The sequence below is a fragment of the Nycticebus coucang genome, chromosome 12 (assembly GCF_027406575.1).
Source record: "Nycticebus coucang isolate mNycCou1 chromosome 12, mNycCou1.pri, whole genome shotgun sequence".
Classification (NCBI taxonomy): Eukaryota; Metazoa; Chordata; class Mammalia; order Primates; family Lorisidae; genus Nycticebus; species Nycticebus coucang.
In genome coordinates this window covers 56,405,937-56,420,161 of record NC_069791.1, presented here as the reverse complement: position 1 = coordinate 56,420,161, position 14,225 = coordinate 56,405,937, and the positions used below count along the sequence as shown (strand labels likewise).

General features: G+C 46.7%; 1 protein-coding gene across 5 annotated transcripts in view; it reads left to right on the top strand.

The window, feature by feature from the left end:
* PRMT8 (protein arginine methyltransferase 8) overlaps positions 1 to 14,225 on the top strand; it is a 98,589-nt gene that overhangs the window by 65,371 nt on the left and 18,993 nt on the right. For 4 of the 5 annotated variants that reach the window (XM_053555252.1, XM_053555251.1, XM_053555253.1 and 1 more), the window contains 2 exons: positions 10,307 to 10,449; positions 11,053 to 11,140. The exons of the other annotated variant lie outside the window; for it this stretch is intronic. In XM_053555252.1, the coding sequence (XP_053411227.1) occupies positions 10,307 to 10,449; positions 11,053 to 11,140 (231 nt within the window). The remainder of the gene's footprint in view (positions 1 to 10,306; positions 10,450 to 11,052; positions 11,141 to 14,225) is intronic. 5 annotated transcript variants of the gene reach the window in all.

Here is a 14,225-nt window from a genome sequence, read left to right as displayed (position 1 = left end):
GGTCTACAGGCGTTCCTAGCAGAGTGTGGGCCAGGCCTGGAGGGGGCCTGGAGCTGTGGGGCAGGAGGTGGCTAATGCCTGATGAGGAATCCCTGACCGTCAGGCTCCATCCAATTTCCATCCATCTATCCACTCATTCATTCATTCATTCATTCATTTCACTATGGATTCCTATTTTATTTAATAGGTTACACCTGTTATCACTATTTACTCTGACACTCAAATTGTGCTTCATTCGGTAGCTGGGAGCCCCTGGCTTCTGTCTCCCTTTGACATACCTCTGTCCTTTTGTATGAGTTTTCTGACTTTCTGGCATAAGACGTTCCAGGCATATCCTGAGCTTTCCATGCCTCTGTTCTGGAATTGGCCACTTTTCCCAATTCCATTTAATGGACAATAGCATTTAGAAACTAAGATTGGGACTAGATATGCTCACCGATTTTAGGGTGTTGACGCTCCCGGGCTGTTTCTCTGGAGAAAGCTGGGGAGTATATGTGTCTGTTTGTGTGTATACATTTACATAATCTTTATTTCTGTATCTACGTATGGTGAAGTAGGAACTCACACGGCGCCTTCGTTGCTAACCAACACCACCGGGTTCCCTCTAATTCTCTCCTTTCCATGTTTGCGCCTCGTTTCTCTCACGCTGAAAAGCCAGGCCTCCCTGTACTCCTTCCTCACTTTTTCCTTCTGACAGTTGTGTTTACTACTCACCTGGGTATGGTTCCACCCCCCTGTATGAAATCAATCTCCCGTTGTCACCACCTCCTGTCCCTACGGATGCCATGCCACTTAGTATTGGGCTCCATGCTGGGCAGCCTTCACCATCCCCCACCAGACTGCCCTTCGGGGGCTGCCCTTCCTACTGCCTGGGCTCTGACTCGCTGGGCCCGGCCGTTCCTGCCCACACTTCAGCACTCTGTGCCGACCTCAGCCCTTCCCTGGGCAGCAGGGCTGTCCGGTTTGCTCAGGCATTCCTAGCAGAGTGTGGGCCAGGCCTGGAGGGGGCCTGGAGTTGTAGGGGAGGAGGTGGCTAACTCCTGCTGAGGAATCCCTGACCCTGGCTCGGCCCCACCTCATGGCTTCAGAATGGAGTCATCCTGTGCTCTGACTTTTGATAGTGCAGGGTCGATTTTGTGTATTGAGACACAGGCCCTAAAAGGGCCAACCACTGTCCCCCAGAGACTAGCTACCCCTGTGCCCTGTGCCTGTTCCTCCCCCTCACACACACACACTTTACCAGAGAGGAGGAGCCCCAAGACCAGGGGCCTTCATAAAGCAAACCTGTTTTTATTTCTTCCTTCCTGGGGGTCACAGCAAGTAGGAGCCGGTGAGGCCGCCCATGGCCCTCCACTGCTGCCCCAGGCGCCTCAGCCCTGGCACGTGTACTCAAAAGAGGACAGCTTGGCTACACAGACGCTTCCACAGAAATGCTTTTGAAATGCTGTAACAGCCAGTTGTGTGGGTCTTGGGAGTGTAGGTGTAGCGACATAAATAACAACACGGACATAAAATACCTGCTTCCCAGAATCAATCCATCTCTCTTCCTCTCCACCTCCACCCGGCCTTGGATGGAGTTATTCACAGGTAGACACACACCCACAAGAAGCATCCACAGCAGACGTGCCGGCTTCACATGGCTCCGTCCACGCGCGTGGCTCACTCACACGCATGGCTCACACACACGCTTCCATGACTCTTCTTTGACTTAAGCCCTAGCAACTATGATTTCCTCTCCTTAAGATGAGGAAACTAGTGGGCTGCCAAGACGCTTAAAAAGGTAGGTTCATTGTGAAAGTTGACATAGGAGCTCAGAGATTGATAGAATTTTTATACTTCTAGAAACAAAAAATTATAACCCATTTTCTTCTCAGAAAACTAAAGGAAAAAGTATACCCTTCCTTCCTCTTCTCCTGCTTGGGCATGACCTAAAGCACAAATAGCATGGGTGGGACAGACCTAACAATTGCCTGACATGAGGCAGTGACAAAGGACAGAGGAGCCTCTGCAACTTAAAGGTGGGAGGACTTGGTCAAATAAGCTCACTGTTCTGCGCTGCTTCGTGCTCCCCTGTAGAGGAGCTAAGCCGGTGCCCAGCTTGCAGGGTCACTGGGGGGTTAGAGAAAATGCAGGTCAAGGGCCTAACCCAGGGCCTCACATGTAGTAGGTGCTCAGGGAGCTACGGTCATGCCAGGTGCAGTGGTCTAGTCCTTGATGATTCCTCCACATCGTGCAGCCTCCCAGGCCTGGCAGCTATGGGGGCCCCAGGACAGCCGGGATTGTCAGAAGGCGCTTCTTGCCACCAAGGTGGACTCTGCTTCCCTCCCACATTCCCAGCGCTCCCTACTGAGTGAGGGGACTCCCGCTCCCACATCTCGGGTGGCACATGCCCAGTTCCTTCCCTTTGGCTCAGAAGGGCTTTGGTTGGCACCTTCTATTCTGTTCATGTTTTAGTATCTCTCTCACCCACAGAGAACCAGGCTAAGAAATAAATACTGTCAGTTGATGGGAGGGTTCAGATGCTGCACTTCTGACAAGGCAGCTTGTGGAAAACGCCATGTCACATGACCTGACCGGGAGATCGGCTACGATCTGTCATGTAGCCCTGGACGGCCGCCAGGCTATATACCTCCTAACCTGCATCTGCTGGTGGATATTTTACATCTGAACTGAGAGTCTTATTTTCTATTTGCATTCCACATCATCTTGTGGATTTGGTCCTTCATTACAAACGACTAAGACTTCCTAGCTCATTGCTCTCCAGGGGTCATTGTTCCTGGCCTTGCCTTGCCTTATCTACGCAGGTGCTCTGTAGTGGGTGTGGACATCCAGTAGGTTGGTCTACATTCAGTTCTTAATCAGCTCCCTGGAATTTGCTCATGTAGTTGGTCATGAATCCACATTTTGTCATTCCTGTAAGGATGCCATGGAGGTGGGGCCGCATCCAAGTCTCCACGGGCTGCATTGCACACGCTAGCTCTGCAGGCACACTTTCTGGTTCATACCCAGCTCTGCCAGATTTTGCTTGTGATCTTGGGTGACTTACTTTATGTGCCTTAGTTTTCTCACCTGTGAAATGGGAATAATAGTGATTCACATTCATAGGGCTACTGAGGATTATGGCATGTAAAAGTGAAGCATTCTGGAGCAGGCTCCTTCTAGGATCCTGAGAGCTGATTAGGAAATTTTTGGTGAATGTGTAGAATACATGCAGCCACTTTGGTGGCTTGAAATTGACCACAGTGGAAATCAGCAAAGACTACTGGCCAGGACTTCTATCCTCGGGAGAGCTTGTTAAGTGTCTGCAGCACACCCCTGTATAAAACACAATAGTATCCAGCATGTGATGTGCAGCCCGTAAGTGTTAGCAATTGTTATTTTTATTATTTCATTTATTAACTTGACTAACAACCGAGTCAAAAGAAGAAATGAGACTAATCATACATAATTGCTTTTAATGAGCTTGTACTAGTGACTCCTGGCAATTGCCACTTCTTTTCCTAACTGCTCGTGAAATGACCCATTAATAATCCCAGAAGTGAGTTTCATTTATCCATTCCTTCAAGTACTATTGTACCACATCCTAGGCCCTGTGCCAGGTACGGGGGCATCAGCGGTGTAGCCGACACAGACAAAATCTTTGCTGTCATAAAGCTTACAATCTCACAGGGAAGACACGTAAAGGAAAAGGAACAAACAAAATCATAATGTAATCACAAGTAGTGAGAGTGGAGTTGTTGAGAAGGCCGGGGCTTGCCCTTCAATCCCATGGTCATAGGTGTGTGGAGCCGGCTCTGCCTACTTGTCACGAGCCAATTCTGCACATGCTGTCTTCTTAACCCCACCTGGAGTGACATTGTATGTGTCAATGGCTTCACATTGGCCATGGTGGAAGTATTTACATTACAGACATCAGTAAACATGACAGATCAGAGTTTTCTTTCTAGAGCTGGTGTTAAACATTTAGCAGCACAACAGTGGTGCTGTAAGTGAGAGGACACTTTTCTGAGGGGAGGGCATTGAAGCTGAGACCTGGAGAATTAGGAGCTAACCATGCTGAGAGTGGGGAAGGGTGTTTCACCTGCCTATACAAATTCCCCGGAGGTGGGAGGACTGTCCCGTGTGAGTGAGAATGAAACCCGGAAGGGTCTGAACACCCATGCCTAGGGAAGCTTTGCCTTTTACATTCCCACTGATCTCGCTCACTCCACCTGGTACCACTCTCTTCTTCATCATCCCTGCCCCCTTGGCTGAGCCTGTGCAATCACCGGCCTGTGCGCATGGTGTCAGGTATCTGCCAGGCTGGACCGTGCAGAGGGTTCTAAGTGATGGGTGATGATTTGGGGTGGGGGGAGAGTCCTGGTAGGGCTCTGATTAACTGAGCCTTATTCCCATCAGTGCCTCAGGGAGAGAGGGGAGAGTCCCTGGTAGGGCTCCGATTAACTGAGCCTTATTCCCATCAGTGCCTCAGGGAGAGAGGGGAGAGTCCCTGGTAGGGCTGCGATTAACTGAGCCTTATTCGCATCAGTGCCTCAGGGAAGAGAGGGGCCAGGGAAGGTCACTGGCAAAGCTGGCGGGGCTTTAGAGCTCCAGCTAAGCAGAAGGTGCTCTGAGCCATCAAGGGAGCCAGAGCAGACGAAGGCATGAAGCCAGAAAGAGTATGTGCTGAGGACCAGGCAGACCTTGAAGCACTCTGTGAATAGGGGGATTTGGGGAAGGAGAAGGGTACGATGCTGTGGGACCTACTATATTGAGGATCCCTGGCCTGCAGGGTCCCACCTGATACTGAAGGCAGAGATATTGATATTAATGTTCTCTTTCTCCCATCACCACTGGTTTCCAGATGGGCTGATTCTGATGTTGTGAAAGAGGTCTATCCATGTATCTGGGTCCTAGAAAAGACAAGGCAGGGGCTGACGTCGGAAACGATCGACAGGTTTTGGTCTCACCCTGGAGGCTCTTGATCATTCTGTCTCTCCACTTCCTACCACTTCCTACCAACCAACATCCTTCAGAGGAAGGATGGCTTGGGTCTTTTTTTTTTTTTTCGCAGTTTTTGGCTGGAGCCAGGTTTGAACCCACCACCTCTGGTATATGGGGCCGGCACCCTACTCCTTGAGCCACAGGCACCACCCGATGACCTGGGTCTTTGCCTTCTCTGATTTCTTTTCTCTCAATATCCCGTGTGGTTGCTTGCTGTGCACAACAATCCCAAGTGGCAGGGAGATTGGGCATTATGATGTCTGTTCACCGGTGGAGGAAAGGAACCTCAGGGAGGCTGAGGGACTCGAGCAAGTTTACCTAACAGGCCTGGGTTTGGGCTCCGTGATTGACTTCTCTAAGTCTAGTTCTCTCAGGAGGCAAAATGGACCATCCACCAATCACACCTGCCCCAAAGGAGGATTATTGCCATATATATAAAATCACCCTGCAAGTTCTTATTCAAATGCTAGTAGTTTTTTACTACCATAATTAGGATCTTCTAGTTGGAAGATCTTTTGTCTCTTAACCGAATGCTCTTTTCTTCAAAATTGCCTACTCATCCATCCATTCATTCACTAATGACTTTTGAATGTTTGTGAGGAGTCAGGTGCTCTGCTAGATCCTGGAGATAGGAAACTAAAATAGACAGCCAAGAGGAGGAATTCATAGGCTGGAGGTGAATCAAGTCCTCCGAAGGTATGTGGCAGCTGGTGTGGGTGTCACCAAAATAAGTGTGTGAGCAAAGCGCCAAGGGGGTAGAGAGAGGCAAGGGAGGGGCTTGGCTGTGGAGCGGGTGGCACTGGGGGCCTCCCTGGTTCATAAGGTGCTCCTGTCCCCATACGTGTGACCCTCATGTCCACTCTTCTGTGGGACAGGGTCTGCTCTCGGCAGCAGTGAGGATTCTAAGGTGGAGAAGTCACTAACTTCAGAGCCCATGGGGTCAGTGACTCTGATGGACACGCTAGAGCAGCAGTTCTCAACCTGTGGGTCATGACCCACAGGAACTGTGTTAAAGGGCCGCAGCATTAGGGAGGTTGAGAACCACCGTGCTAGAGGCTCAAACGAGGTTTTACTGGCCTGATTTGTTAAAAAATTAAAAAGCCAACTAAAATGATTTTAAACCAGAGTGACCATATTTCTGTAATATCCACTTAAAACTCAAACCAAAAAAAAGAAAAAGAAAACTGCACTCAAAATAATTTTAAAAACCCAGGATGTCTCATTTGCAAACTTGAAAGCTACAGGGGCAATTTTCCCAATGTCGAGTTTATTGCTCCCTGTGGTGCATTTAGTTATGATTAATCGTTCTAAAATTTACGAACCATGGTCCTGTCATCATTAGTTGAACAAACTTTCCATCATCCTTACGGAATAAAGACAGTTTCAGATAGCGACCTCCATGCAACCTTGAGTGGTTACGGTCTTAGGGATGCAGCGTTCAGATGGGGCATGGACTTGTGCAGTCTGTAGCTGCCCACAGCCTTAGCATCCGTGCCTCTCCCTCCTGCAAACCTCGACGTGGATGTGATGGGAGGACCCGGGTGGCGCATGCCCACACAGCTCCTTGAGCCAGGCTAACAGCGAATGTCACCAATAGCCCTTAATGAATTGGCATAAACCCTGGCATGAGAGGCAGCATTTTGCAGACTGGAATACTGAATCTGTAATGGTGGTGACTACAGACCACGGGAAGTCTATCTTAGTTGATTCGACTGAACAATTGTATTAGGGGGCCCACAGGAAAAAAGTGCCCTCTTAAAACAAAACAAACAAACAAACAACAACAAAAAACACGCTCCAGAAATTGTTGCAAATTAGAGCCAAAATGGACATTGCAGCAGCACTTCTTTATTGGTGTCAGCTGCCCCTGCCAATAACCCCCACAGAATGCGTTAAGTATAGCAAGTGCCCAGTACATATTTGAAGAATCACAGTATTTTGGCGTTTTGGTGCTGCAAGATCAAGGTTAGTCTGTCAGCTGGAACAAGAGCATAAAGTTGTGCAGGTTGGGCACTGCACAAAAGTACCTGGGCAAGAGGATGAACGGGGTGTGAAATCTAGTCCACCACTGGACTGAAGGGAGGGGTGTCTTTTAACTTTCACAAAGGGCCCATCTAGTCACCAAGCCAAGTGTGAGGATACATCTGCTCTGAGATCTGTTTGCACTTGAATAGATGTAGAAGGGTGATGTTAAGTGAACAGAAGTCCAGACTGTCAAGGATTTTATAGGCTTAACTGATTCCTTCTGCCTTTTTGCAAGCAGAAACAGTGTGATATCTGCTGTTCTGTAACTCACTGTATGTATGTATGTATGTATGTATGTATCATAATCCATATTGGCTGGGATCCAGCAGCTAATAGATAAGCTGGCCGGCACAGAGGCAATCACTCACTCTGGGAGGTACCTGATGAAAACACAACAAAAGCAGACAAACACTTCAAGTCTATTTGTTTCCTACAGCTCCTAATGGAGTCGTGTCCATGAAATCATCATGGGTGGAGACTTGTGCTAAACACCCATGGTGAAGGTCGTGGGGCCCAGAGGCAGAAGAAGGCTGCAGCAAAGCCATGTGTTCCGCATAACACAGGAAGAGGAACTGACCCATAGTTGCACGGATACATGCAGACCTAGGAAAGGGCCTTCAAGAAACGAGCAAAGAATAAAAAAAAAAGCAAGGCCATTAAAGATGTTTTTTAAAAGTTTACAAAAATAGGGCGGCACCTGTGGCTCAAGGAGTAGGGTGTCGACCCCATATACTGGGGGTGGTAGGTTCAAGCCCTGCCCTGGCCAAAACTGGAAAAAAAAAAAGAAAAAAGAGTTTACAAAAATAAGACAAGCCAGGCTTTGCATGCAAATGATCAGGCAGGTAAGTCAGGAGCATATTTGTCTGTTCTTTTTTAGAAATAAATCAGGCTCTATATTTGCATTTTTAAAAATCCTTTTCTTTGTCCTCTTATGAATTCTCTTAATGTATCCCGGACCCTAGGCCTTGAGAAATAGAGCTTTAACACCTACTACCCTCATCCCCTCCAAACCTTTTGAGAAGACGAGCCCCTCTTGCTTTTACTTTTTGGTGATAGGGACTCATGAACAGTAACCAGGAGGGCCACACAAGCCTGGGCCTCACTCCAGAGTGATCGGGGTCAATACATGTGTACAAAGTGTCTGACTCCCTATAAAGGAGGCTCTATCTGATTAAACCTCGATTAAATACCAGATGGTGGAGAGTCAGCCGTCATTAGAAGTTGCTAATGGGCACCCCATCACCTGCATTATCCAGTGTGCAGCCACTAAATAAAGCCAGTGAATAGCTTGCTCTTTGCCGTCTAGGAGCCTCCAGTCCAAATTAATTTTCATGACACTCAGATTCAAGACAGATGAGGAGTTTTTTGCTTGTTTTTTTACTCCTAAGTATAGGCCATTGTTCAATTTTCCCAGCAAAGGTCAGGCATTGTGTAAATTTTCAGAGGATGTTACAGAATGAGAGTTTATGAACATGAATATATGTAACCTTTCTGAAGAAATGTTCAGAAGGAACCAGCTGACCAATACATCACCCTGTCAGTTTATCAGCAGTGTCTAAGATGGCTTTTGTTCTGATCTTTACAGCAAACGAATGCAGAGAAAGATTCCAAAATTATGTGTACAACTATGTTAATTGGTCCAAAACTCATGTAAGAAGTTCCTCCTGCCTGGGGACACCTGAAGTTCTTGGAAATGACCTGTGAGCAAGGCTAGCTGCCCAGGGGCTTTATCCCAGCCCTATCCCCTTCTCCTCTCCATCTCCCAGTCAACAAGGAGGAATATGTCAGGCGATCTCTCCCTTCTGCTGAGTCTCAGCAATGGGCCTGACACTTTACATGTATTATTTCATTTAACCATTACAACCATCCTCTAAGTCAGTGGTTTTCAGCTTTTTAAATCTCATGGCACACTCGAACCTATAGTTAAACTTCCACGGCACACTTAAATTATGTTGATAAAAAAAAAAGAGTAAAATAAAAATAATATATTTACTGTGCTTTGAACTTCTTTTGAAAATAATTTAATTAATGATCTTTAGAAATTTTTCATGGCACACCTAAGATCCTCCCACTACACACCGGTTGAAAATCACTGGTTTAAGTAGATGCTTTCCATGGTTGTTCTCTGGAGAATTAGAGTCTTGTTCAAAGGTCAAATAACTTGTGTAAAGTCATATAGCTAACAGTTAGAAGATCCAAAACTTAAACCCAGGTTTCTCTGACTGTAGAACCCATGCTCTTGTCAAAACCCCGATTTGCCTCCTTCACAGACACCAGAAGGGAACCCAGTGGGTGCTGAGCCCTGGCTGAGCTCAGATGCAAGAGCAACAGAGGAGGCATCTCTGCTTTCTCTGGGTTTGAATCTTCTTGGTAACCTAACACAGGGTGAGGAACCATGATAGGAGTATTAGACTCATATCATATCAGATCTGGGCTGTTTCCACGGCTGCTATTTACCCTCTTTAAATCTCAGTTTCCTTAGCTGTAAATGAAAATAATAATATAGTTCACCTTTGAACATTGTGGAGGTTATGGGCACTGACTCCATGTGCAGTTGAAAATCCATGCAGAACTTTTGACTTTTCCAAAACTAAGCTACCAATGGCCTACTGTCAACTGGAAACCATATCAATAACAAACAATCAATTAATACATATTTTGTATGCTATGTTTAATTACATACTGTATTTTTACAGTAGAGGAAAGAAAATATTACTAAGACAATCCTAAGGAAGAGAAAATATATTTACTCTTTTCTAAGTGGAAGTGGACCATTATGAAAGTCTTCGTCCTCAATGTCTTCAAATTGAGTAGGGTAGGGAGAAGGAGGAGGACGAGGAGGGGTTGGGTTTGCTGTCTCGGGGTGACAAAGGCAGGGGGGCAGAGGAGGTGGGCAGGGATGCAGGAGAGGCAGGAACACTCACTAGGTGTAACTTTTACTGAAAAAAAAAAAATCCTTATATAAGTGGACCCAGGCAGTTCGAACTCGTGTTGTTCAAGGGTCAGCCGTAAGGGGCTTACTTGGCCGGGGTGTTGGAGGCATGGCATGATGCTGTGCACGTGATGGGCTCAGCACAGTGCTGGGCACATCGCACGGCTCAATACGTTTTAGAGGGAAAACACCCCAGCAGGTTTCAACTATCTCCGTATGCATTGGCTTGGCAAACAGTCAGCTATGCCACATCCTAAAAGTAGAATTGGAACAGAGCTGAAGCCTAGAGATGGCCCTGACATGGGGTGCTCGTGGTTCCTGGGTGGGGTCCCTGCAAAGCATGGCCTCGGGGTTCTTATTTTCCAGTCATCACCATCTTTAAGGGTAAAGTGGAGGAGGTGGAGCTGCCCGTGGAGAAGGTGGACATCATCATCAGCGAGTGGATGGGCTACTGTCTGTTCTATGAATCCATGCTCAACACGGTGATCTTTGCCAGGGACAAGTGGCTGGTAAGTGTCCTGCGTGCTGTGCTCGCGGTGCTCTGCTGGCTGTCTTGCTGCTCCACTCATGGCTTACAGACCAGGACGAGTAGGAGGACTTGGGAGAGGACTAGGGCTAGGAGGTCACCACTCCCAGGCCCCTCTCTTTAAAGCAGATCTGCTCCCGGGGATGGAACAACCACCATGGGCCCTCCATGTCTAATGCTGGACTGTGCATCTGCAGATCTAACCTCAGCCTCTTCTGGGATAGTTGACACCCATTCTCCCTTGTCAACATAAAAGTCCATTCAGGTCAACAAGTCCTTAGGAGCCGTGTACGCTACTCACCTTGGCTTCTCCAGGCTAAGAGAGCCTCATATCTTTCTCTGCTCCTCATCGGATTGAACTTCACACTGATTCATTTATTTTATTGACTCCATCCACCTAATCCCTAAAATTCTCCTGCTCCAAAATAAAAACTGAGCATTGCCATCCTAGCCCTAAGGTGAGAGTCCACTGTGAGAAACGCTGGCAAGGGGGTGCTTGTCTGGTGACTCTATGTGCAGTTCAAAATGTGATGTCTTTGTCAGGTGAATAGATTACGAGACCCATTTCCCCACAATTCATCAACAGAAACCTGGAGGGCTTATGTTTCCAGACCGGGCGGCTTTGTACGTGGTAGCAATTGAAGACAGACAGTACAAGGACTTCAAAATCCACTGTAAGTCCCCTTTTGATTCTCCCATGGGCTTCTAGCGCACATTTGAGGTGGGAGGCACTTGGATGGGACTGAGACAAGCGGGCAGAATCATGAACACAGGTGCCGTCCCTGTGGAGGAGTTCACCCTTTCTGACTTCTTCTTTCTGACTGCCAAGGGCGGGAGGTCTACAGAAAGAAAATAAGCAAAATGGTTTGTATGAGATAAATGTCCTGGGGTGAGGGAAGGACTGCAATGTGAATAAAAAAATGGATGGAAGCAGCAGAAGCTGAGATTTTGCAGAGAAAAGCAGGACAAGAGGCTAAAAACCCTGTCAAGTTTCAGTCATCCGAGAAGTTCAGAGCTAGGTTCAAAGGCATGTCACTAGCTGGCCGAATCATTTTGAGTCTTGCCTTCAGGCCACTCAAATGGATCAAAATAATATTGATTCTTTTTCACATTAAGTAAAATATGTATTTTCTGAGGTTCTTTGGGGGAACGGATAGCAGTGGGGGTTGGAGGAGTGGAAACTTTGCTTTGAACAGTTAAACACGTGGTCCGCGCACAGGTGTATGTGTGTGAGAGAGAGAGACAGATACTGGGGCTCAGAGTTAATGTGTATTCATTCATAATGCCTATCGGTTCCCTTAGAAAAAATAAAGCTGAGGCGACGCCAATGTTTTGCTGGGTCTGAAAAGGGTTGTTTTATTCTATTTCACTTAAAGGGTAACGTGTCTCTGTGACATGTATAATGAGATTATACCAAATGTGTTTTCATAAGGTTGGACGTGGCTGTGTCTCCTTAATCAGAACTGAATATACATAAGAGAAAAGAACCCCTGAAATCAGCAAGCACACCAAACAATTGAAACAAAAACCAGAGGCAGGAGCTCCAAACTGGCTCAAAGACTCAGGAAATCCTAGGGTCCTGACCCAATAGAGGTTGTCAATTCTTACTTATCCAGATGACCATGGAGGTGTTCACAGATGGAATCGGTGAATAAATACCTCCTGTCCTGAAGGGCTAAGACTCCGTCCGCAGTTCCACGATTGTTGTTCCACTGATTGAAACAATTGCCATCTAACTGCCCTGCGTGGCCCTGGTGATAGATCCCTGGACTGACTTAGCTTGGAACGTGTGTATTTATGTACGTGTGTTCTCCTTTCTGGGAAGGTAAGAGTGTGAAGTTCAGAGCTAGGTTCAGAAAAAGACAGAACTGGGACAGTTGTTTGAGGTTCTGTGGCCTGGAAACCCTCTCTGAATGCCGTCTGCCTCCAGCCAGTCTGGTGTGATTTCTACACCTTGATTCCTAGGGAGGTGGAGGCAAAATTCCAAATGAGAGTCATGAGAGGTAGAGTGGCCTACATGAAATGCTTAGCAGTCTTCCAGCCCTGGGTTTAAATCCTAGCCCTGCTGTTTCCTAACTGGGTAACCTATCTAACAACTTTGAGCCTCAGTTAAGGGATCATCTCCTCAATCCCACAGGCTTGTCGTGAGGATTAAATGAGATGACGTATGTTAAAAAAAATTTAGTAGTCTGGGTGCTACAATGGGACTAGATAGGGTCTGGTCTCTGACTGTGTGACTAAGCACTTCTCTGCCTGTGAGTCTGGGGAGGGATCAAGACTGCCAAGCTCCTGGTCATCCAGAATCTAGGACAGAAGTACTCACAGAACATTACATACCCCACCCAACAGCATGTGGCGTATTGATCAAATGCATGTGTAAATAGGACATGCTTTGCCCTGGAGCTGCAGTTTGGAGTTGTGGCCATGCAATTGTAATAAATAATGTATCCAGGAGAACGTTCAGGTACATTCTTCATTCTCACATCCGCTTGTATATTTACTGAGCTCCAACCCAAGGCACAGCTCTTTAGAAACTTCCTCATGGTTTCCAGAGCAAACATAGCTTGTTCCTGGGAACTTCTGGGGGTATGCATGTACCATTGAGCCAGGCTGCCACCAGCACAGCAAGGGGTGTGGTGGTCCTTGCTGCCACTCAGCCACTAGCCCAGAACTGGAGATCGTGTCATTTATTCTTGTGATTCTCACTGCAATTTCACAGCTTTTGGTAAAGAAAAGAATTTTAAGTCAGCCCCATTTGTTCTTGCAGTGTATGCTTGCTCTGAAGTCTCTGTCAAAAACTGATCTGAAAAAAACCTCACATAAAGAAACAAAAATAAAACAAATGCTTAGAATTAAAAAGTATACACTGTCAGGTTTTCTATTTATTTATTTACTTTTAGTAAAGGAAACAAACCCACTTAGAAATACATTTCAAATATTGATGCTCTGCCTTTTGGCTAAGATCAAGTGACATCCATTTCAAACAGAGATTTACTGTGAGTTTTAAATCAAAAGTAAAGCCCAAAGGTTGCTGGTTGCTAAGGGAACAATTGTAAGCAAATTTTTATTGGCTTAGGAACAAGCTAAGAAGGAAAAATCGTAAAGTGGGGCAGGAGAGTGAAACACGCCAAGCTGTTTCGGAAAGTAAATTGTTAGGGAAAAGCTTCCTGTCCTGTCCTCTCCGCTCTTTTTCCTGCTTTTCGGGCCACCTCCCTTTTCTCTCTTAATCACTTTCAACGGGAGAGTAGGAGAACGTGGTCAATGCAGAACCTGCCTTCGATCTGTTCCCCAACTAATAGAGACCACATAGAAAGAGAGATAAAATGAATGGCATGGACAAGGCTCACAATGCATATTTTTGTTGAATGAAGGAATAAAAGTAAACCAGCAGAGGAAGGTACAGGTGTGGTGCTTAACTCTGAGAGAGGAGCAATCATTTAAACACATTTTTGAGTATTCAGGAGTTTTCCAGAATTCAGACACAAGGAAGGAAACTTGGTGGGTATTCTATTCAATTTCAAGAACAATACATGAATCTACAGCCTGTTACCCTTGAGAGTCAATGGGATGGGCGCCAGCTTCCTAGCTGCTGAGAAGAGACAAAGAGAGACCTCCTGTGGAGGCAGCTGCACCCACAGCCGGACAGGCCGCCTCGGAAGGCTCGGGTGCTGTCAATGGGATTCTCCTTTGCCTGCACCCTAACATCTAGAGTCTACCTCTGGCTCTAGTCCATTTTATCCAAGGGGCCAACCTTGTTCT